General features: G+C 41.3%; 2 protein-coding genes across 2 annotated transcripts; one reads left to right on the forward strand and one right to left on the reverse strand.

Annotated features, from left to right (window-relative positions):
• On the forward strand, positions 1 to 4956 carry LOC118782098 (CDKN2A interacting protein). The gene is made up of 4 exons (XM_036535352.1): positions 1 to 59; positions 1248 to 1497; positions 1754 to 1878; positions 2994 to 4956. The coding sequence occupies exons 2-4, from the start codon at positions 1250 to 1252 to the stop codon at positions 3590 to 3592; spliced, it is 972 nt and encodes a 323-aa protein (XP_036391245.1). The 5' UTR covers positions 1 to 59; positions 1248 to 1249; the 3' UTR covers positions 3593 to 4956.
• A 12703-nt stretch (positions 4957 to 17659) lies between these two features.
• Positions 17660 to 18817, reverse strand: LOC118782265 (cocaine- and amphetamine-regulated transcript protein-like). Its single transcript, XM_036535572.1, has 3 exons — positions 18611 to 18817; positions 18291 to 18374; positions 17660 to 17868 (listed from the first exon to the last, which is right to left on the reverse strand). Exons 1-3 carry the CDS (start codon positions 18773 to 18775, stop codon positions 17761 to 17763), a joined length of 357 nt encoding a protein of 118 aa, XP_036391465.1. The 5' UTR covers positions 18776 to 18817; the 3' UTR covers positions 17660 to 17760.
• Positions 18818 to 23880: the final 5063 nt, after the last annotated feature.

Here is a 23880-nt window from a genome sequence, read left to right on the forward strand (position 1 = left end):
TCGAGTTGCAGCGTGCCAATCCACGGGTCATGTAGTACTACTGCCGGGAAAGATCCGAGGTTAGTTTGCTACTCTTTAAATGTTTTTGATATATTGCCGTGAGCTAACGAGTTCCATTAATCGTTTATATCCTCGTCGTAGCCATATAGCTAGGTATTGTAACACTTTTAGTTTCCCCTCGTGTTGTCTACAAGATATGTCAGCTCGCTGGTGTAAAATGTTGTTGTCAGCCCACTGGCTAGCTAGCACAACATACATACATACTTTCTTTTACGTGAAAGTGGATCAACTGCACGTTTTAATTTGGTTTTGTTAGTCAGCTTGCCGGCTTGGAGAGCTGAAGTCAGTTCGTAGTTAGCTTGCTAGCTAGGCCACCTGAAATACTTAAATGTGTAGACTTGATAGCTCTAGATAATAATGGTGTGGATATTCTACCGTCATTCAGCCTGCTGGTAGTCCCCTGAGATTCCCAGGTGTAGCTAGGCCCAAATATTTTCAGTCAGCTTCTTTGACGCGAACTAGCTAATGTTAGCTAATTGATTTTCATACATTAAGTCCATAGCTAGCTGACGTAGGTCATACAGCTGTCATTACAAAATTAAATAAACTGGATCAAACGTTATAGCGAACTGGTGCGTTGGCGACAAGCGGTAAACGTGTACACCAGTTGATAGCTAGCTAGCTGGCGTAGACATACAGTGGCAATGGAGTATTTTCTGAAGCTGAAGAACATATTAGGCCTACCTACAAGGACTAATTAGACCATGCCGTAAATTTTAGTATGATTGGCTACTTGGGACACACCTTCGGCCCTTTACTCCACATTGAAAAGTAAAGGAGCGACATGAATAAAATGGAGAGAACACAAACTAAGTGTTAATGGTACCTCTTGTTTTGATTTTGTGTTCAGTGCAATTCACGTCAATGAAACTCCATAGGGGTCACAGAACTGAAGTTTTCCTTATCGTTAGGGTTATGTGTAGCTTGGACATTTTGCCGCCGCGCACACACATAGCCAGAGTCGTACGGATGTTTATACTTACAAGTCATTGGGCTTAAATGTTGTTTATCAGATAATTGAATAAGCTAGTAATTTGAAACAGCAAGAATGCAGAATACCTAAAGGAAAAACCTGGAGAGAATCGGATTCATTTCCCTCTGGCTAACCCCATTACAACTCCTTATTCCAAAAAAGTTGTTTCGAGGGTAGTATTTTTTTTATAAGTAGTATATATATTCTATTTCAGTGATGGCAGAGTGGGTGAAAGGAAGGGACGTTGTTTCGGAGTTTCTGGTTCAGAACCCGCACCTTACGCAGTGGATGGAGTCTCTTAGGGGTTACTGTGAAACCAATAAGCAGTGGCGCGCTAGGCAGGAGTTCATCCTGCGCAACATAGAGACTTTCCCCTCCATCATACCGGGCGTCTACAGCCCTAGCCTGGACCACCTCCTCTCCCTCTCCATGGTCTGGGCTAACCACGTATTTCTGCGCTGCCGGTGAGTGAAGCTATCTGTTCACCAGTCTGGCAAACTCAACTGGGCTTGTATGATGTTACTAATCGTCTATGTTCAACTCAATTGTATTGTGGATTTAGATGACTGAGATTACGGTTGCCTGGGGTCATTGTTTGTATCTTATAGCTAGGGTTTGTTTATCAAATTATATCTGTATTATGGGCTCAGTTAAGGCCAGTGGAGCAGTGCACCTGCTTGCACATGAACAAAATGCTGAATATGCATTGTTTGCATGTAGATACCCCCCGGGGCTTATGCAGAAGGTTTTGGAGATGGCAGAAGGGATTGTTATTCAAGAGGTTCCAGTCCGACAAACGAGGGATGAAATCATGGAAAAGAAAGAGGAACAACCCGTCAGGTATGGTCCAAGACATGCTATCAGTCTATTCATCTGTTCACTCGTCTGTCTGACCAGCCATCCATGCATCTAAGCTGCATACGAGTGCATCTTTTTTGGTAATGGTAATGGCGTCATTGATTGTTTCTGCCATGTGCGTTTTGATGTTACTGTGTTCAGCTGGGTTGGCTGTCAGTTTTGATGGAGTGATTTGGGGTACGCCTCATGGCTGGTGATTTTGAAATCAAGTGTAAACCCTGCCCACCTGGCATCAGTGTGCAAAATAAGTGCACCCTATACTAATGGAATCCATGCCAGAGTTCTGGGAAATGCTGTATTGATTTGGGAGAAATGAAACTTGCAGCACCACAGCTATTCTGTCATCAGCTCCTGCATTCCTTCTGTCCTCCATCAAGAAGGTTTTGGTTGGTACTGGGAGGTTCTGGTTCTGTCTGTGTTCTTATGCTGACTATGGATGTTCTATTTTGGACCATACCCACTCGAGAATGTTCACTGCCACCCAGGAAATCATAACACTTGTAGCTGGAACAGAGGCACAGACTTAACTTTAAATGTGATGTGCATCAAATTGACTATCTATATATAGGAAATCAATATGGAGAAAATCTGTGGTCACACTCTTCCCTTTTCCTACTTCCTGTTGTCTCCTGTTACCACCTTCTTGGGTGTTCAGTGGAGGTAGTCCTAGAATAGGGTTATTTCATCCTATCTTTAAATCTGCATAAGAGTCCTGTCACTTGTGATGAGGGTATGCTGCATGGGAGTGGATATTTTTGTTATTGTTTTACTGTAAACCATGGTAGGTCTCTTTTAAGCTGCAGCTGTGCAGAAATTTAGATGCCTCACCACTGTTTCCTGTTTGACAAATTAATGTGTGCGTCACTCAAATAAAGAACAGAAATGACAGACAACACCTTGGCATTAACGTGTGAGGACCGAAATAATGACTTACCAGTGCATGGTACTCGTTACATGCAGTCTTTCTGCTGGTCATTTGCAGCAGAAGTGATTCAGCCTACACCCCCAGAAGCCTTGCAGAGCTGCATTATTAATCACAGTGGAGGTGCAGGAGATACTGTTAATGTTTATCCACAGGATGCCTCTTTGATGTTGTTGGCAGGCAGGGAGACTGACAGCTCCATGAAGAAGCTGAAGACAGGAGGTAGTGAAGCAGAAAGTAACAGTGGTGTGAGGGCTGTGGGACGGGCAGGAGGGGCTGTGCCGTCTAAAACAGGCCCGCCACCCCAAGCCCCTGCGGAACAGCAGCCCTTCTTCAATCGTCTCTACAAGTCGGTGGCCTGGAAGCTGGTGTCGGCCGGGGGCTTTGGCCCCAACCTGGACCACTTTGACATCCTGAGAGCCTGCGTGGAGGCATCCAAGGCTAGCTTAATCTGCGTGTTCGTGCCTCTAAGAGACATCCCTGACCTGCCTGCTGGTTGTGCCCAGCGCGAGGGCCAAGTGTGTGAGCTACGTTGCCGCACAGTATATATGGGCACGGGCTACGGCCGGGACGAGGACAGCGCCCGGGCCATGGCATCTAAGGAGGCGCTGAAGGTCTTCCAGGGTCGCAAGGTGACAGTGCGGATATGCCGACGTCGATACCAGGGCCGGGATGTGGAGGACTTGGTCCTGCTGGACGAGCAGGCAAGGAGTTCTGCCCTCCCCCCTGCCCTCAGTTACCCCTTTCCGCCAGAGCAGCCTGTGACTCCGCCCCCCTAGCACAGACTACCACCAACACCCCCACAGAGACCTGCATCACACCCTTTGTTGGTTGCACGTGGTGTAAGTTTAAAAAAGACATAGGTGCCAACCATCACTGTGCCATCAGAGGGCACTGTGGGCAGCTATCCAGTTGGCTGCTAGGGAAGGCAGATGTTGGCCCAGAGTGGTGGTTAATGGTTAAATTCAGGTATTCTTTTAAATGAGGCTCGGTATTATGCTTCCCTCCCCTTAGGAGTTTCAGACTGCAGCAGAATTTATGACAAAGCTGTTTAGAGCGATGTGTTGCTGTTCAGTGAAGCCAATGGGTATTTATGCAGTTGGCCAAATACACAGAGAACAAATTATTCCCCCAACCCCCCTTGAATTTGGACCGAGGGTTTTTGGAGTGGGGCTAAGTCTGAAACAGTTTGTGTGAAACAGTTCCTTATTAAAGGAACTGGTTTATTAAAATTCTCATTTTTGGTGTTATTTTACAAAGTTTTAATCTTTATTTCCCTTTTTCCATTTTTTGTTTATGAGCACCACAGAGTTTGAGTTAGATGATCTATGTGATCCACAAAAAATCTATATGAAACATTAAGTTGAAAATACGAATTTTGAAAGGGAATGTCTGAGCATATGCAGCAACAGGGCAGCAGTTATGTCGCTCCAAATTGGCCAGTTTGGCCAGTGCACTATAGGATATTACACCATACTAAAATGACCAAACAAATGTTCATCCATTGATCTGAAGGGATTTTATGAAGCTTATCACTGCGGGAAATGTGTGATTAGATCTGAGTATGTGTGTAGCAGGTCAAAAAGTTAAATATTAAATACGATTTTGGTCACTGGTCTTTGAGTGTCTTGAGTACTGTATTGACTGTTTTTTTGTCAAGTCAGCAGTTCTGTGTTCCAGTTATTGTTTTATGCATAGACATCATGAGAGACCATCAAAAATACTGTTCCTTGTTTCATGCTTAGGTCTTCACTTTGAAATACAGCTTCCAGTGACATCTTGCTTTGGCTTCAAGCTGCAAGAAGATGCTGTAATTAACAGATGGATGAGACAACATCTAATTGATGCATTTCTCAGGGTTTAACCCAGACTGCTGTGGAGCAGGGCTGAATTTTACCCTATATGTACCATTGTCTCTGAGGTTGCCTTCAGCCAAAGAGGCTGTTTTTCAATTTGGTGTGCTTTAACTTTGGTTGATGACAGTTCTTCTGGTGATTGTTTTTTTTAAATATAATTTTTATTAATATATTTAAGAGGCTGAGTACCCCGTGCTTTCTGACAGGTGGCATTGTTGCTGGTAGTGTCATTATTCAGCCTGCAGGCTGCTTTATGTGTGGCTTTTCTCTAGTTCCTCACATTATGTTCTCCATGCTCATGTAACTCAGTGACTGTCTCCCTCCACAGGGCTGTGCACCTCTGAACTATACTCATGTTTCTACATTTTGTAAATAAATCTAGTTTGAAAGACGCTTGTTTGTGTGCTGTTGATTCAATCTTTAGCCAGCAGAGGGCAGAAGGACAAAGCACATACATGTTACATTGAATCAGAGCCACAGTAGTGGTCTGGCTCCTAAAACAAGTTGTTAGGAATGTCTAAAAGGAATTTAAAAAGTCAGTGTTTTTCTACTCATTGACAAGCGAGCAAGATTGAGCAAGACCAAGGTCAGATCCAGAGTGCAAATGACTTGTGTTCTCATCTACATTTTGAAGTGTAAAGCAGGTACTCCTAATATAAGGCATTATTGCAGAATTCCACTGAAAATATGAATTTTAATGTTCTGCTGTGTACATTCTGCAGGGTAGCATAGTGCTAAGAAGCAAGGCTCATAACCGAAAGGTTGCTTATTTGATTCCTCACTGGGGTACTGCTGTTATACCCTTAGGCAAGGTACTTAACCCAGAACTGCCTCAGTGAATATCTGGCTGTATAAATGGGCAACATGTAAGAAATTGTAACCTATGCAAGTCACTCTAGACAAGATCGTTTGCTAAATGACAATATTGTAATGTGAATCTGAAAGGTAACAGACCAAAGGGCTCAAGGGGTCAGCAGAGACTCCATTTCTTAGTAAAATGTAACAGTTTGCAAAATATGTAAAATATTCCAATTTGTATCTTCTGTCATTTATTGTAGAGTATAATTAATAGCATTAAATTAACTGCAATTTCAGTTGTAACGGGTTAACTGAAATGGACAGATTTTTTGACATGTTGCTCAAACCTGGGCAGCATTGAAATGTGAGGATTTAGAGCAAAATGAATACCTGTTGTAGTTGCTAGCAAGCTGAGTTACTGCTTTTTCAGTCACTGGCTGTATTGACGGAAGTGTAAATCCTATCCTTGCTTTGAAATGGTTGATGGTCGAGAGATGCAGACGTCATATCCCGATATTTGCTGAAGGGACCCCGGGGACAACGGTGAGAAATCACAGGTTCTTTTCAGTGTTTGCTCTCGTAGAGCATCATGGTTCATGACAAAATTTTTGAGTCACTTTATATGCATGTGTGGTAGCACATTATGACCATTGATCACATGTAATGGTAGACAAATTAACTGTACTGGTTCATTTTCATTTTTCTACCTCAATACACAGGGCATACCTCACTTGTGTTTTATGTGCTCCCTGTGCCTACAGAGTTCAGACCTCAGAGGGAACATGACATCCTCTTTAAAGATGTAATCATTAATCATTTTCTTGCTAATTGCATGAGGCTATGAGAGTTTAATCTAAAATGTAATATTTATGAAATGGATGCTCAGTCTTTGGTTTTATTTTAACTCCACAAAGCCTATAAAATTACAGTTTTGTTGTTACACACAATAGAAACTGACCCTCTTTCTATTCTACCTTTTCATGACCACAAGGTTTGTGGGCACATTTGTTAAAACATTGGTTAAGATTCATCGATATTTACTTCAGTAAAGTATGCAGCCATTGGTTCATCCCTATTGCCTGACTGCTGCCACAATAATATGGTGGCTTAGGCACAAAAATGGTCTTAACCATAGGCTGACATTGGAAAGCTGCAATCCTTTATCACAAAAACAGTGTGGCACAGTGGTTAGTAGTAGAGCCCGACCAATAAATCGGCGTGCCGATATGAACTAATTGCAGAAAAATCGGTATGGGCGTTTATAACGGTCGATAAATGACAATTAAAAAAGAAGCAGAGAGACGGAATATGGATCCTTCAACCATGTTATGAGTGAGTAGTTGAGTAGTTTGTCCACCAGAGGGCACACTGCAACTCCACTGTTTGCAACACACGTGTTTGGAACGCCGCAAATCACAACAATCAGCTCACGGAAGCAGAGGCGAGCAGAGTAGCCCAGGACGGAGATGATCTGTGTTCATGATAAATTGATAATTGTCACGTGAAACACATTACTTTAATAATAATAATCCCCATCACTTCTCCTCTTAGCCTAAATAAGCCTGACAACGTTCCTGTCAGCCATGCCTGGTTTTGCTGCAGTAACGTGAAAGCCGGTACCGTCAGTCAAACATCAAAATTAGGCTACGTTTAACGTTACGGTAGTTGAGTGGTGTAGGCTAAGCTGTTGACAGACTTTATTGTAGGTTTATTTTTGAAACAGTGTGGCAGTTCTAGCGAGTAAACAACGGTCCTATCATTTCTACCTTGTCATTTCTAAAAATTTCTCTGGCAACATCGCTTACAGCGGCTTATAACACTGTCCATTGCTAAATTAGGTTACCCACAAAGCTAGCTAATGCCATGTTTATCAGTGGAAGACCACTAACGTTAATGAGCGGTTAAACTATAGCGTTTAACTTATTCTGCCTAAATGAAGCTGTGGTAAATATATCTGCGACTCGCATGTCTGTAGTTACTGTAGTTACAGTCGGTGCATTGGAAATTATCAACTCTTTCGCGCGTACCGTCACACTGGTGTGATTAGCCGTTTAGCTCGTATGGTAAAACTGGTGCAATTAGAACACTAGATTGGAGAAATTCTAGCTAATTTTAGCTTCGAGGAAACAGCGATTTAACTCTAAAAATATAGCAAATGCTAACTTAAAAATATGAGAAGCTTAATAATGCTAATGAAAACATAGCGAACGATGTAACGTAACACGCGCGCTACAAAAAAAAAGTACGAAAAGTTTCCTTAGGAAACCCATTGACAGAAAAAAGGGAAACCCTGTGAAAGTTCCGATGTTCGCAAGTTCTTACATCACCTCATTTATGTTCTCTACAGCTACAGGAAATGTGGTTTAGTCATTGTTTGACAAAAATCTAAAAATATATACATTTGTGGCGTGTACAAAAGGGGGGGGGGGATTAAAAGTATGACCAGGGAGGTACCAACTACGCCACCCTGGGACTACTACCCAGGGAAATATACACCGGGGTCAACACCAGTCCAATCAACCCTAGGAGGACATGCTAGACACACAAGTTTGCTCACTGAGAGAGGACAGAGACGTTGTTTCCAAAATACAACACACTTTTATTTGTTCGTGCTACGGTACAAGTTAAAATTTTACTTTATTAAAAGAGTACATTAAAATGCCAATGCGGAGAGGGCCTCGGTCAGCCACGGGGAGGCAGACTACAGCAGTGTGTGTCCAGAAGTGAAATACTCACACAAGTGCTTCAAAGAAAGAAAAAAAATAAGCAAACCATGCAGTGACGGGACCTCACCACCGAGTGTCTAGCCTCCCCCCCCAGGAGAACCTCAGCACCTACTCAAAGGAAAGAAACAAAAACCAAATCAAGAACAGATCCAACATAATACAACTCAAACAGAAACTCCAAAAAAGACCAATCAGCTCACAGCTCCGTGTTTGCGGGAGCTGCTATTTCATAAGGTCAAGAATGTTGTTAGGGGGGGTACACACAAAGTCAGACCCAGCTAGCCAAAGTAATTATCGTTACCCTCTTTTTTTTTTTTTTTTTTTGGTACCGACAGTTGCGATCACCAGTACCGAAATACTAGCTGCGCCGACGAAAGAGTTCTCCCCCCGACGCACTCGCTGCGACACGGAGGAGACGAGCTGCCGAACACACCAGCCCAATTGGGCTTAACCAATAAACACAACGAACACAAAACGACCCCACAGGCACATATGCGGGAATGGAGAAAATCATACGAACAAACGGAAACAAAACAAAAATACACCAACCAACCCACAAAGGCAATTTGTTTAAAGGACACAGTCTAATAGCAACGAACACTAAAAAACAAGGGCAATATTCAGGGAATGCAAACTAACGGAAGGCAAAGCAGCAGTGGCAGTCTTCCTGTTAAGACAACAACATTACTTACACAGGAGGTAAAAACGGGAGACACCGAACAACTCATGGTACTGCTGCTCTAACGGCTACCTGTTGAACCAACTCATAAAATTGAAATTTTACCTGCCCGATGGGTTTGGCTGCTCCTATGGAGAGAGGCAATGAACTTGGGTGGGAAAAGGAGAACAGCCACCGCAAAACTCTTCAAACCCAGGATGCTAGCAACCACCTGTTGAGTGTAGTATATTGGTTACCGTGGAAGTAATGGAAGCCTGCCCACAACACCCAATCGACAAACACAAGTCAAGTCAGGAACCTACCTCAGATCAGGAATATTATGGCACACGGATACCAAAGGGATGCAGAGGAGCAGTTCAGCTCCGTGCATCTTACCTGGCCTATATATACCTGCCTTGTGTGGCAAGTTAATTGTTTTCACGGCTAACTTCCGCAGCAGCATAGAAGGGGGTGTGACCGCAAACAAGCACTACGGTGGCTGCAATGGTCATTCCATTCTACCGGTTACACATTGTTGAAGATGTGCGCGGCTGAGCGTCCCCTGATGACGTAGAAGAACGTATGTCCATGTGCTGGGGCTGAGCCCCGGACAGCCCCGGCCCAATTTACCCCTGGGGGTAACTATCTTGCGTTAAGCTGTTTCTTCTCTATTGACCCCCATTATAAGGAAAAAGGTTAACATAGCATTATGGACCAAAACAGCAATCAGGACTACACTTCTCTAACACGTTTCTGATCATGACCACGTTCAAGAACCAATACGATGACCCCATGGGTTTAATATAAACACTGACGTTTTCACTGAAGTTTTCCCCATAGGAACCCATTATAAAGACACTGCTTGCAGCTGGCCTACAGTTGGCCTATTGGGAATATCTTCACGCAAATATTAATGTTTAACCTCTTACGACATCACTTGAGCTACAGCCTACACTGAGGTGGTGATCAGCAATGTGTATGATCATTTGTAGGCCTGCTGTTGCAATAAAGAGCATTAAGGCTTTTCTGCCATTATAAGAAAGCTTAACGTGGCTTAATGTACATAAACATCGATCAAAGAAGACCAAATTTCTCTCACACATCTTTTGTCATAAACACTTTCACATATCAAAAAATCAATACTGAAATCCAAGGAATATGGTAGTTATCTTACGTTAAGCCTTTTCCTTATGCCCGGTACTTAATATTAATTCGGTGCATCACAGATTGTTGTTTGTTTTATAGCTACTTTAGCTTGCAATAAGCTAGTTATAGTTATAAGTTTAGCTTGCAAGCTAGCTAGCTAATTGGTACACCTAGTTAGCAAGCTAATTTATACTTTGTTAGAAATTGAATAAAGCACAATAAATTCTGATCAGATTATGATCATACAATCCAAAAATGGTCTATACTTTAATTATGTCAGACAAAATTGTGTCGTCTTTTACATGTAATATTTGGCGGAAAAGCTGGTGCAATAATGCGCCGATCTCCATCAGAGCCCTTATATAGGACGTTAGCTTGGTACCTAATATTACTTATTGTGTAGATTTGCCCCGTTTGTGTGCTGCATAGCTATAATTGTGACAGTAGAGTGGGCTGTGGGCATTCATTTTTCGCCTTAAGAATATGATAGGCCTGCCTTTTTCTGGGTTACGCCTTTATCAACAAAGCAATTGGCTGTTTGGTGTAAAAGCGGGACTTCCGTTAATGCAACCGCCACATGGAGCGTTACGGCCAATGCCACTCATATTTCAAGGAGTGGTCTGTCTCCTCCTTTGTAATGTCTCTGACACACTTCTCTCTCTCTCTCTCTCTCTCTCTCTCTCTCTCTCAATTTTCAATTTCAAATTTCAATTCCAAAGAGCTTTATTGGCACGACAAATATACACATGCACATCTCTCTCTCGCGGAGCACTCACAAATCCGAAATCTCACGGTACGCACAGTGCATACAGCCGTACAGCTGCAGGCGCCCGTGTTTCCTCAAACAGGAAGTATATCTCATGCTTGCTCTGTACCAGCAACTTGCGTCCTGCATGGGATGGGGTGAAGTCCATGATGGGAATACAGTCCAGAAAGTGTCCAATCTCCCTCAACAACAAGTCTGACCATGAACTTTCTAATGAACTGAACACCTTTTATAACCGTTTAATGTCCATGATTTTAGTGAGGAGCAGTCCTTATTCAGGAATGTGGCACCAGGGCAGAACTCTGTCCATGTCGACAGGGGCATAGTTCTAAGATTTCTCCGGGGTGTGAAGGAGAAAAAAGGTCCTGGCCCTGACGGCATTGGTGGCCGCATCCTCAAGAATTGTGCAGACCAGCTGTCTGATATATTCTGTTGTATTTTCAGGTGCTTACTCCAACTCCATAGGGTCCCTCGCTTATGGAAAGATTCCATAATTGTTCCTGTGCCTAAAGTTAAGGCTCCTAAACAACTAAATGACTTTAGGCCCGTAGCACTCACTTCACTTATCATGAAATCGCTTGAAAAGATTGTGAAGGATGCAATACTAAATATTGTCAAAGATAATTTGGACCCACTTCAATTTGCTTATAGGTCATGTAGAGGTGTTGATGATGCCATATGTACCATACTGAACATGGTACTAGCACACTTAGAGGGTGCTAAAACCTTTGTACGCCTCATTTTTATTGATTTTTCTTCTGCTTTTAATTGTATTCAGCCACATATTTTAGCAGAAAGGTTAAAAAGCACCCATAATATAGACTCTGGTCTGATTTGTTGGCTGATGGATTTTTTAACTGTCAGGTCTCAACGTGTTAAGGTCAATGATGTTTTATCTGATGCTCTTCTCTCCTCCACAGGTTCACCACAGGGGTGTGTCCTCTCACCAGTTTTATTTGTTTTATATACAAACGTGTCAAAGTCAGCATACTGGGCTGCACATTGTAAAGTTTGCTGACGACTCTGTCATTGTTTCTCTTTTACGTTCAGATGATTTTACTCATGGTCCTGTAGTTACTGATTTTATTAACTGGTGTGAGTCATCCTTTTTAGAGATAAATGTGGGAAAAACCAAGGAGATGTTCATTGATTTTAGGAAAAATCAGTTTTATCTCTCCAATGGAGATTAAAGGTCATGCTGTGGAGGTCGTACAGCAGTACAAATATCTGGGAACTGTTATTGATAGTAAGCTGACCTTTGAGCATCAGGTGGACGTTCTTTGCAAGAAAGCTCATCAATGCTTGTACTTTTATCGTAAAGTCAGGAATTTTAATGTGGACAGTACTTTTATTAGAATGTTCTACTGTTGTTTTATAGAATCTGTTCCTACTTTTTCTTTTATTTGCTGGTACGGGTTACTGTCTCAGAAAAACAGGTCCCGCCTTCAGCACATGGTTGATATGTGTAGGAAAATAGCAGGTACTTCACTGGACTGCCTCCCTGTCCTATACAAGAACAGGTCTGTCAAGAAGGCCCAATCAAATCTGGCTGACTCTTGCCACCCTCTGTTTTTAGAGTTCTCTCTGCTCCCGTCAGGCCGTAGATTTGTTTCAAGGATGTGTAGAACAAACAGATACAAGAACTCATTTGTACCTGCTGTTATTGGCTTCCTAAATACCCTCACATGAGCATCTTACCATTTTTATTTTATTTTATTTTATTTTATTTTAATTTTTATTTTTATTTTATTTAATCTTTTATGTTTTTGATGATGATTGAGCTTGTCTGCTGGCTGTGAAACAAATTTGTTGATAAACAAATCAGTATTTCAATTGTGAACAAAAATTTCAGGGATTTTTGCTCCTCTTTGTGACAGCTAATATAAGTTTGCTCACTAGCCAGCCAACTACTGTATCTACATATTTAACTGGCTAGCTTGCTGGCTATACTAGCTGAGTTGCATGTGTAGCTGGCAAGAATATAAAATATCTTGCTAGCTAATTACTTACTTACCATCTAGTCAGCCAGCAATGTCATGCATTTGAAGCCACAGCTGTGTGTCCACATTCTATTCTTGACTAAATCAAAGCAGGGGCTTTATAAAATACATTTGACCAATCAGAAACAAATGCGCAGGATCAGTTGATCACCATAGGTGGTAGCAAATATGTATTTTCACTGTTATTGCACCTTAAAAATACAGAACCTAAGGAGTATGTTCTTGTGCTTATTATCTTTGGCAGACAGCTAAGGGCATTGTCATTTCATTGTTAATTTCATTGTACAAGCTTCCATGATTGCAATGATAGACTATGGATGCGACTATATTTCTGCATAGTACAGTGGCCATAGTCCAGGAGCCCAGTTGCTGTTCTATGTATAGGGTATGTCAATGGCCAGAATGTACGTATCGTGATAACAGACGGGACACACCTTTAACTGGGCATATTCCTCCTAAATGCTCTTAATCCCTCATGTATTGCTTAAGTTCCCATTTCTGAAATTGGTACAGAGGTAATGGAATAAGTCTAGAAAGAACCTAAGTGGCGTTTACGGAACATTACACAACAGTTACTCTCAATCTCCACCCACCTATTGTGGCCCCTTAATCACCATTGACTTCCTGGCCTATCTGCTCATTGCTTCTGGTCAATAGGTATGAGGGCCTGCACAATCATTTATTATGATGGCAACATTTGTTGTGGAAGTTCCTGGCTAATTTTCATTGAGAAAGGACCCTTGTGTTATATCAGAACCACCTGCTACAATTGTTTCTGTGCTCTCCCTTTGTGTCCCAGTGCAATGTGAAACACACACATACACACACACACACACACACACACACACACACACACACCCTCAGAGATGTTCACACACATGCCTACATACAGGGCTGTCAGTGCCTATTTTGTGGAGTGTGGGGGCTGTATTTAATGCTGAACCAGGGCTTGAGTGTTAGCTGTCTTTTGCAGACACAGCAACATTTATCTCCATTAACTAGCATAGCAGTCATCAACACCAGATGAGTCTGAGACCAGTTACACTTAGCTCCACTTTCCTAGAGCCAGCTTTGCAGCCTGCCACAGAGCCTGCTCCAGCCAAAGTACATTCTAGACCTCCCTCTTCACCTACCCTTTCCCAAACACCACCAGCCACCTCTGCAAACATTAGCAGGCCTTCAAATAGAAAACTTTATTATACAAGTTTGTTTCTATTAATTGTCACATAGCCTTATTTTGATAGATGTGTACGTAGATTTGTATAAATTTTATAGAATCAGAATTGATCCAGCAAGAAGTTGTTTTTTTCTAATCTCAATGAGCCTTCAAAACATGTCCAGGTTGATCTTTTTTTATTCAAATATAACATTTTCTTCAAATTCAGCTTGAAACAACATAATCCTCCCGACTTTTAATGCCTCCATTCCCTAACGAATGCCCTGCATAGCCATTTGTCACTTCTACCTGTTAGAACACACTGAACACACCAATGAAATGGATATGGATTTGAATTCTGCACACCAAGACATAAATATTTGGGAGGCGTCAGTCCTTGTTCCTGTGCTCACAGCTTGATTTAATGTCCTGGGTGTGCTTTTTAATCACATTTCTTCCTCTTCCTTTTGAGTGAGTCTTGCAGCTTTTCTGGGTATTTGTCCCTTTTTAACTTTTTACTAGTAAGCTTTCATGAAACAGATTGTACTTAAACATTTAAGTCACAAAGGACATTTAAAGAATGAGTGACAACAGCACACTTGGCAGAGAGTAGAGGTGGAACAATGCATTCTGTGTTTAATAAGAGACTGCAGTCGGCTATATATGCACAAAACAATATCTAACCATCTTATGTTCTCAGTCATTCAAAGAACTTTTTAGTATGAATATCTGTTATTATAAAAGTAAGGAGCAACATATAGAATTTCAGATTTTGTTGCATAGGGTTGTGCATCCTGTTGATTTTGGTCAACACCCCTTCTATCTGTTTGTGATGTCATGACTTAACATGACCTTTATTTGGCAAATACCATATTTCCCCCACCCTGCATGCCTCTGGGAGTTGCCATCTCTGTGGCTCATGACCAGTGTCAGAGTGATATGTTTCAACACTTTGTCATACCATTCTAAATTAGCCTGCACACGCATTGAAACCACCCAAAAATGCTACCTGAAAAAGCTGAAGACGTCTGCGTAATGGCATATAAATCACCCTACATCTTACATATGTCCTATATATGGAGATAGATACACTGTATACGAACCACTTTGGAGAGATATGCAGAAGTAAATCGATATGTTCTCAGCTCTGTATTACAATTCCTCTTCGTGTGACTACGCTGACCAAGGAAGAAGCTCTCTAGGGGCGTGTCAATTATTAATGGGAGGGAACGAACATAATCGAGGGTGAGTGCAAACACATGGGTGACCGATTTGATTGACAATTTTACAGCCAGGAGCGCTGTGGCCCCTTAGCGTCAGGTTCTGTGAAAAGCTAACTCCAGTGGCGAAAAAACGGGCAGGGCGCCGACTGATGGTACGGACATTTTGTGCTTTCCTGCGCAGGCTACTTGTAGCTCCAAACTGTTGTAGAATACGTCCTCATTACTCACGAGAAATGGAGCTGTCAACAGCTTGCGCGGAGGCATTGATGAATTACAAAGATCAGCCCAGGCGGAAGGGTGGGGAGAGTGGAGAAGTTATCCAGGCTAAAAGTTAAATTGCAGAGAAATTAGAAAAACAGACAGGTACATTGCCGACAATTGACAAAATTCAGACGGTTGGAAAGGACACGGTCGGGCCATATCAGGGGACGACTGGCACGACCGCAGAGGTTCGCGCGTGGAAATAACTGTGAAAGTCAGACAGTGGAGAGAAGCGCATAGGTATAAGCGAACCACCTCCGCTCTTTGAGCACGTCCCGAGATTGACGACGCACAGATGACGTATGTTGACGTCTGACACATCTCTCTTGGTTCTCTGTAAAGCTTCTTTATTTTACAGAAACTTCTTGCGGATGCCCCGGAGCCAATTTTATTCCACCCTTCAAGATCCATGTCATTCTGATTTCTTTTTGCTGATTAATACAACAGGGAAAGCATTACTGACGAAAAAATGAAGTCCGAGCCAAGAAATGAGTTGGAATTTGGATGCAGAAATGCAGGATATTATTAAGATGCCCTTTCCTCTTTGTGGCTTTCCATAAAATCAGTGAGATAAATACTTCCACCCTTCACAAGAACTAACTGAGTTGATTTAACAGCAAATCGCACCTTAGCTGGTGAGTTAATGGGGGATAAGGAAAGGCGGTTTTTAACATCTTCTGTCCTGCTCTCGCAGTTCTTGATGTCAAGGTCAAAATGTTTATTTGTTCCATGCCTTAATTAGAGCGCAATGATTAAGACAAGAGATTATAATTACATTGTACAGTTATGGCAGCTAAACATGTTTCAATATTTATGTTGCATTAGTCGGAGCACATGTCCTGTAGGATTTGAGATTTATTAGTTCGTTTAGGTTGTGTCTCCATTTGGTGGCATTAAGTAGAATGTCTGTATATTTCCCAAGGCAGCTCCCAAGACAATGCCATCTAATCTATATTTGTTGCCATGAACGGACGCCCTTCTACGCCTCAGATCTGAATGCAGAATAAACGACCTTTCATTCCTTCAGTGATGAGGTATTTTCTGCCCATTAGCAGCGTCTGTCACTGACGTAAACATATCAGCTTCTCCAAAGCCCGAAGGGCCTTGCAACAAGCGTGAGCTGTTGAATGGGGTAACTATTAAAGCACCAGAACGACAAGCATGCATTAATTGTTGAAATGAGACGTAAAATCAGACATTGATGTGACGTGAGCAAAACACATCAAAGTACCTTGTAGAGAGGGGTGAGACTGAAATACACATGATTATTCCATTCTTCACAAGTAGTTGGAATTGTGTAATCTCGTTGTGTGCAGACGTATACATAAACAATTTTTACAATATACTATATGTGGAGTATGTGATTGTTTTTGCCTGTCGTGGTCCGGATTAAAAAGTGTTCATAGTAATGATTCTGTTTTTCCATTTTAAAATAATATACTATATAGCCTAATAACAGCAGCAACAGGTAGAGGGAAACTCAAGAGTTCAGCCTGAGTGGAGAATTGTGCAGTAGGTTTTGGGGATTTTGCAAGAAGTTGTTCTGCGAAAGATACTGGAATCCTAAAGCATAGGCCAAAGAGGAGTTGCAGTTGTTATGCACTTTGTTACATTTTCTTTTCCTTATGCAGAGAGACAGATAATTCACAGACTGTGTGTACAGTCCAAGTACAGTATGTAGCATTTGAATGACTACGGCTCCGAACTGATTACCTTCATACTTTGATGCTTAATCGTACCGTAGTTGATAATAATTTGGGTCATATGCAGCCAGGGATTCGGTAATACACTCACACATTACCTAGCGCAAGTGATTATTCATAGCCGATTAAGCGTGTGTTCATGCATTGTCTACACTTTTCAAATAAATATATAGATTGCTTTTTGACTCCTTATCGTTTAAAACGTTGCTGTTTAAACGAAACATTTTCAAAGCCGTTTAGTTTAGGAAAAGTAAATGCACACTAGACTTTATGGGAATATGGTGAATTTTTTTGAATAGTAATATTCCATTCATAACAATGACTTATTTTTTTTTTAATCAGAGATTGTCAAACAGTCACTCAGGAAACTTTACTCAGGACACTGAATTCAGTAAGCAGACAGACTGCTTTATAAAACAAGATATAACATATTTTAATGTAGGGAAAATTCAGTTACATTAACATACAGATGATAGAGAATTTGTCAAGAAGCATTCAGTCTGCTACGGATCTGCTAGTCTTTCAAAGTCCACCATGTTGTTTTGTCGTCGCATTCATTTTTGTATTCGGAAAAAAATCATATAAATGATAATGTAATGTTATGTCGATTTCTCATTAAACCTCGAACTTGAAATAAATTGCTTCACATATTCTTTACAAGCACTTCAGCAGAAAAAAGTTGCAGAACGCCCCGCGTGGACAGTCGCACATCTTGCCGATGCGAGCTCCCTTCCGCACCGCACATTGTTCCCCGACGTCGCACTGCAGACAGAGAGAGCGAGCGATATTAAGACAAGGCTGTGTGTCTCGTCAATCAAGGCACGCACATATCGTCAGACATGGCAGTTTAATGTGGACGATGTCGACTTCTTCTCTTCCTCTATGACCTGGACTAAAAGAGGCGAGAAAATCTTTGAGGGAACTACTCGTCCACACAGAGCTCTGGTCTTATGCCCTGATCTCATTTTATTCCTGTTGCTGCAAGTGTTAATTTAAAGGATCATTTATGAAACACACCCATTTCACAGTGAAAATATTCCTCGATTAGCATTACAATAACAGCAATGAAAGAGAACGCGTAAAGAACGGCAATAGATATAGCTAGAAATAGAGACAGAAAATTTCCAATTTGTCGTTCAAAAGAGATTGGAACACATAATGTTCTGTTAATATGAAGGGTTTACCGTAGGAACTTGACCGAATTTCTTTTCCCATGGTGGAATTCTTTTTTTCTGAAGTTTCTCCAGAACCTCTTGTAAAGCACCAAGCTGTTAAAAGAATTAACATATATAATCATCTAACTTTTACATAATCATTCATACTTTCAATTTAAAAGTGTGGTATATTTGCTTCGATACCAATAACGATAAATATCATTGATTGAATGGCATGTTTTGTAAAAAAAAAAAAGTTAATACAACACGTCTTCCTGACAAAGGACGTGTTTCTAGATTGCAATGATCAATTATAATCACGGATTAATTTATGGATAACCCAAACTTACGAGCTGCTTTTCGTTGGTCAGGTTCGGATCTTTAGGGTAGAAGTCCATTAAAGCTCTTGTTTCGAGTTCCAACTCCAAGTCTGAATCATTCGTTTCAGCACCACTAACTACGGACAGCAACACGGCGCATACTACAGCTCTGGTCCACAGTTTGGAGCTTTCCATGGTCTCTACACGGATAGCTCAGCACAAAGGCGTGTGAAGTTCCTTTCCCCCTTTCAGACAGGCGGTTTAAAAGCCCTTGCAGTCTTGTGAGCTTTTATCTGGTCCACTCTTCGTGTTCATATTGAAGTCGGTTACTCCTCCTCCTAAACCATTGATATATATATATTTCAGACGTAAGAAATATTGCGTGGGTGACTCAGTGCATGAACACGTTTGGTAGTTGATAGGTATTTCAACTAAACTCGCTTAAAATCCCACGGGCAACTGTTTTCTAAGAAATGGGTTACATGGCACGAATGTAACAAGCTATTAATATGAATAAATAAAACTTGAAATGAATCCGTGACAACTTCTGTTCAACCATGAAACTATTAGAGCACTAGGGTCTTTACGCGAGTCTGTTTCTTCTGGACCTTTACACAGCTAACTACTGTTAAACATAAAGAATATCTACAGTGTTGTTCAAGTGTGTTGTCTACAGTTTTTATTCATTTTTACTCATGGAAGCATTATTTTCTTTGAGATAAGCCCCATCCCCCCAAAACATCACATGGCCTATATACACAGGTGTCCTGGTAATTTACTGTAGAACAGGCTGAGATTATGGACCATGTTATAGTTCTCTGGGTGTTGTAAAATGCTTAGATAAAAATAAAAAAAAGCACACAGATAAACACATACGTTTTACGACTTCAAGACTTGGTTTAATTGTGCTCATATATCATATCACAACGGAACCACAGTCCGGAAACGTTGTTAAATGTTAGCAACTTAACGTCATCGTATTTATATAATGAACAAATTGCAACGCTAAAATGGGCTTTCCAGTGGTTTTAATTCAAAGCTCATATGAGAGTCCGTTACTGTTTCCATACCTGAGAAAGTCTTGAACCCTGTAACTCATTATTAACATTTAGTCATGTTGAGCTTGTAGTCCCTGTCCAGAGAAAGTGGTTACGACTGTTATTGCATAATATCATTGGTGATTATAAAAGTTTTCAAAACGTACTCTTTCTGTCTTTAATCAATAATCTAACTTGTGTCACTGATTTGGGGTTGCAATGTCTCTTCTGGTTGTCCCATTCAATAAATGCAGGGCTGGATTTAACTGGTTATGTTGAGAACCGCAGCCCGTATGCTTCAGGTTGGGAGGTCGAAGAAAGATGTATTCTGAAAACTGGAGACATCTGCGCTCCCTTCTTTATATTGACATAGATACGATGATCTCCAGGAATATGTAAGGTTTACTAAAGCAAGTGCGGTTGATAATGATGGGGTTTCTATGCTCCATTAATGTTTCGTTTTCCTAACTTAATCGTTTCAATGAATGATTTATTTAAAAAGTCAAGAGTCGGAAAGTCGGAGTCTGAACAATGTCATATGAGCACAGACCATGTGCTGGGTGACGGAGACATAATCCAAATTAACCAAGACTACGATGTTTCAGAACTGTTGCATAAAAAAATATTCATGTGTCAATCAACCCCTCTGTAGTAATCACAACATAAACAAATCTCCGAAGTCTTCAGAATAAATAGGCCTAACACCGCCACGACAGAGTAGCTATGCGTCATCATTCGCACCTGTCTAACAGTAACACGCTGCTGGTAGTTTACCGTTTGTGTCCGTCAGCATCTTATTCTTCTCTGACCTCAGATAATTGCACAAGATTGTTAAGAAAACAAGTGGGGAAAAATGTTCTTGGGTGCTACATGCAATCAGATGAATAGGCATGTTGCATTTAAACTCCATTCCAACTCATTTTCTGAATACTTTGTGAAATCATTCAAGTTGTTCTCTGAAATCTGTTCGTTATATCACTGTGCCTATATTTCTGCAGAACCACCTGATTTAAACGGATGGGCTCAGCTGTAAGAAAAATTCTCTTGTCTCATACATTCAGAATGTCCAGTGGGGATGTTGGTTTGTTATATGAGATTGATGCAATTATTTATTATTGACCTGAGAAGTTGAACATTAGTACGTTAGCCTTTTCCCAAAGGGACACGTTCCTTTCTGTTATGGTCTTAATTTGAACAACATCTCATATGGAAATGGCAATGTTTACTGTCTTGTTGCATATTCTTTTTGTTGTCTCTGAATCTCACCCTAAATGTCTTTCTGCCCTGATACTCACATGCCCAGAGGCTCTGATTCAAGTTCCCTCCTCTCTGGGTGCATGGGGACATGCAGTTTCATAAGAAATAACTAAAGTATGGATAACATTGTAAAGAACTGTAACCTATGTAAGTCGCTTTGGATAAAAGCGTCTGCTAAATGAATAAATGTAAATGTAAATGTATTCTGTCATTTTGCAGGCCCTCTTATCCAGAGTGATGGGCTAGATGAGTAAATATAACATTAATTTTAGGTTGGTGAAATCTAGCAGACACAAGCACAAAGGAAAATATCCAGGAAAAGGACATAAAATATCACACAAAGAAGGAACCCATCATCCATACATGAACGAGAGCTAGTGTCAAACACACAAGGCTGAGACCACTAGTGCACAGCTGGCCCAACACACAAGTGCAGCCCAATATACCCGACAGGAGTGTAACAGTAAATACAATATCAACACATACACAGCGGCTCCCTGGGTTAATGTCAGTGTAATGGTATGCTAATGTAACAAATTGTAAAAATATTCCCCAATGGCCTTATTACATGAGCACTCCCACAGATGGACTCCCTTCTTTGTACAACCGAGTCTTTGTACAATGAGGTTGAGAGACAATGCTGCCGCTCCAGTACAATGAGACCATTCAATACCCTTTACATGGGGTGCAATCTACTATTAGTAAGACACTACATGAAAACTGCTGCATCAATAACTGTGACTATAAACAATCTCCTGTGCCGTCTGTGATTTGGTAAAGAGACACAATGCAATGAGCCGTGATGGTTGGTGTCACCATGGAAACATTAGACACTTCAGCTTGCTGACCCCTAGCATATGATCTCTCCCTGACAAAGGAGACTGTCTGTACTGAAGAATGGTATGTCTGTGCTAGTAGTGCTAGTAGGGGGTATTACTCCGGGTAATTACTGATCTCTGCATATCTACCACACTCTCTCAGGATTTCAGAGGACTAGCATGAAAAATGTGACCTATTATGCAATCACAGTAACCAACATCAGCCTCATTTGGCAATTTTACACCTTCTGAAGTAGGATGATACTGTAAAATGACCCTCCTCACTATAGGATAGTCCATTTTACACCTCAGACAACAAATATAAATTTAAACCACAGATGCTCAAAAAATATATAGCTTTTGCTGATTTTTCCTAAAACAAAAAACACTTCCAAATATACCAGTGTGGCAATGTACATGCCAGAATCTTCTCATTATAAATGACACAGAGAAGATGCTTTACTTGTACTCCAACTATTTAAATCCAGCAAGAGTTCAGACTTAGACCTCCATCATTCAACATCAGACTAATTTGGTTTTATCTAATCAAGTTGATTTTTGAGGACTGTATCCTGCCCCCTGATCTGACTGGGGCGCTGCACCTCTATTTCCATTACATTACATTACATGCATTTAGCAGACACTCTTATCCAGAGCAACTTTCAGTACAACAGAACATAAGTGTATCCATTCAGTTAAATGAGCAACAGGCTAACAACCAGGCCAACAACACTCCCAGACCAGTGAGTATGAGCATAACACCATTCAAGCCCTACCACTTAACTTATGCAATCTGACCAGGCAATGGAAGGTAAGTACGCTAGAACAGAGAATCCAAAATACACAATACTACAGGTAAAATAAACATCAGTCCCAGAGGTAGAAGGTGTTAGGGGGAAGGGATGAAAGTAGAACTGAAATGCAGTCTGAAGAGGTGGGTCTGTATCAGAAGATGGCCAGTGATTCCGCTGTCCTAACCTCTGTGGGGAGTTCATTCCACCACTGAGGGACCAGTACATACAAGGACCACATCTGAGAGGAGCAACTCTGTCAGAACAGGAGAGTCAGTTGCTCCATGGTTGCATAGTAGCAACCTTTATGGAACATAAGGTTTAAAGACCGATTGTAGGTATGAGTGGGCTGTCCCATTCACTGTCCTGTACACCAGCACCAAGGTTTGGAACTTGTGATGTGAGCAATAACAGGAAGCCAGTGAAGTGAAGTGAGGATGGGAGTAACTTGCCTTGATGTTTAGGAAGATTGTAGTCAGGTTGTGCAGCTGCATTCTGGATTAGTTGTAGAGGTTTAATTGCACAGGCATGAAGACAAGCAAAGAAGGAGTTACAGTAGTCCAGGCATAAGGTGACCAGGTCCTGAACTAGGAGTTGTGTAGAATATATAGTGAGGTAGAGGGGATCCTTTGGATCTTGTATAAAAAGAATCTGCACACCTGGCTCACCACAGCAACCTGAGAGGAGATGGACAGTTGGCTATCAAACATTACGCCGAGGGTTTTGACAGTGCTATTGAGGCTTGTAGGGAAAGATCTTGAAACAGGCAGCACTGGGATGGGAGATAAAGCAACTCAGTCTTAGCCAGGTTAAGCCTTAGACAGTAGTCCATCATCCACTTCAAATTTCCAAACCATTTCTATACATTTCAGCAAGGGTGCAGGTTTGGTCTCAACATTGGTAGGGACACAACAACCAAGGGCACATTGGAATTATCTAATATGACTTCACTCCAAAGATAATGCGAACGAGTTCGCTCAAATATTGGTAGGGACATGTCCCTCCCATCCATATGCAAACCTCCGCCCTTGCATTTCAGACCACCACAGCCAAAGTAAACTAAATCCATGCTTCCTTAGCACTGCTGTCTAGGTATGCAGCTTCCTTCCCTTTGACCACCTCACGAACATTCCCACATTTCATAACATTTGTAGCCTACATCAGAGAACACATACATGATCGTGAGTAACAGAAGTGTTTTAATGCTCCAAGGCTATTGTGAGTAGTTACAGATAATATTACTCCCCCCATCATGAGTTAGATAACTCAGTCACTCTGGCATTACTCCATAGTATGTGCTTTTGGATCCCCTATCAGTTAATATCAGGTGTAGTTTGCTTTGTAGTGATATACTTACCTGCATACATATATGCATACATACACATTTTTAGGTGCAA

The sequence above is a fragment of the Megalops cyprinoides genome, chromosome 8, assembly GCF_013368585.1.
Source record: "Megalops cyprinoides isolate fMegCyp1 chromosome 8, fMegCyp1.pri, whole genome shotgun sequence".
Taxonomy (NCBI): Eukaryota; Metazoa; Chordata; class Actinopteri; order Elopiformes; family Megalopidae; genus Megalops; species Megalops cyprinoides.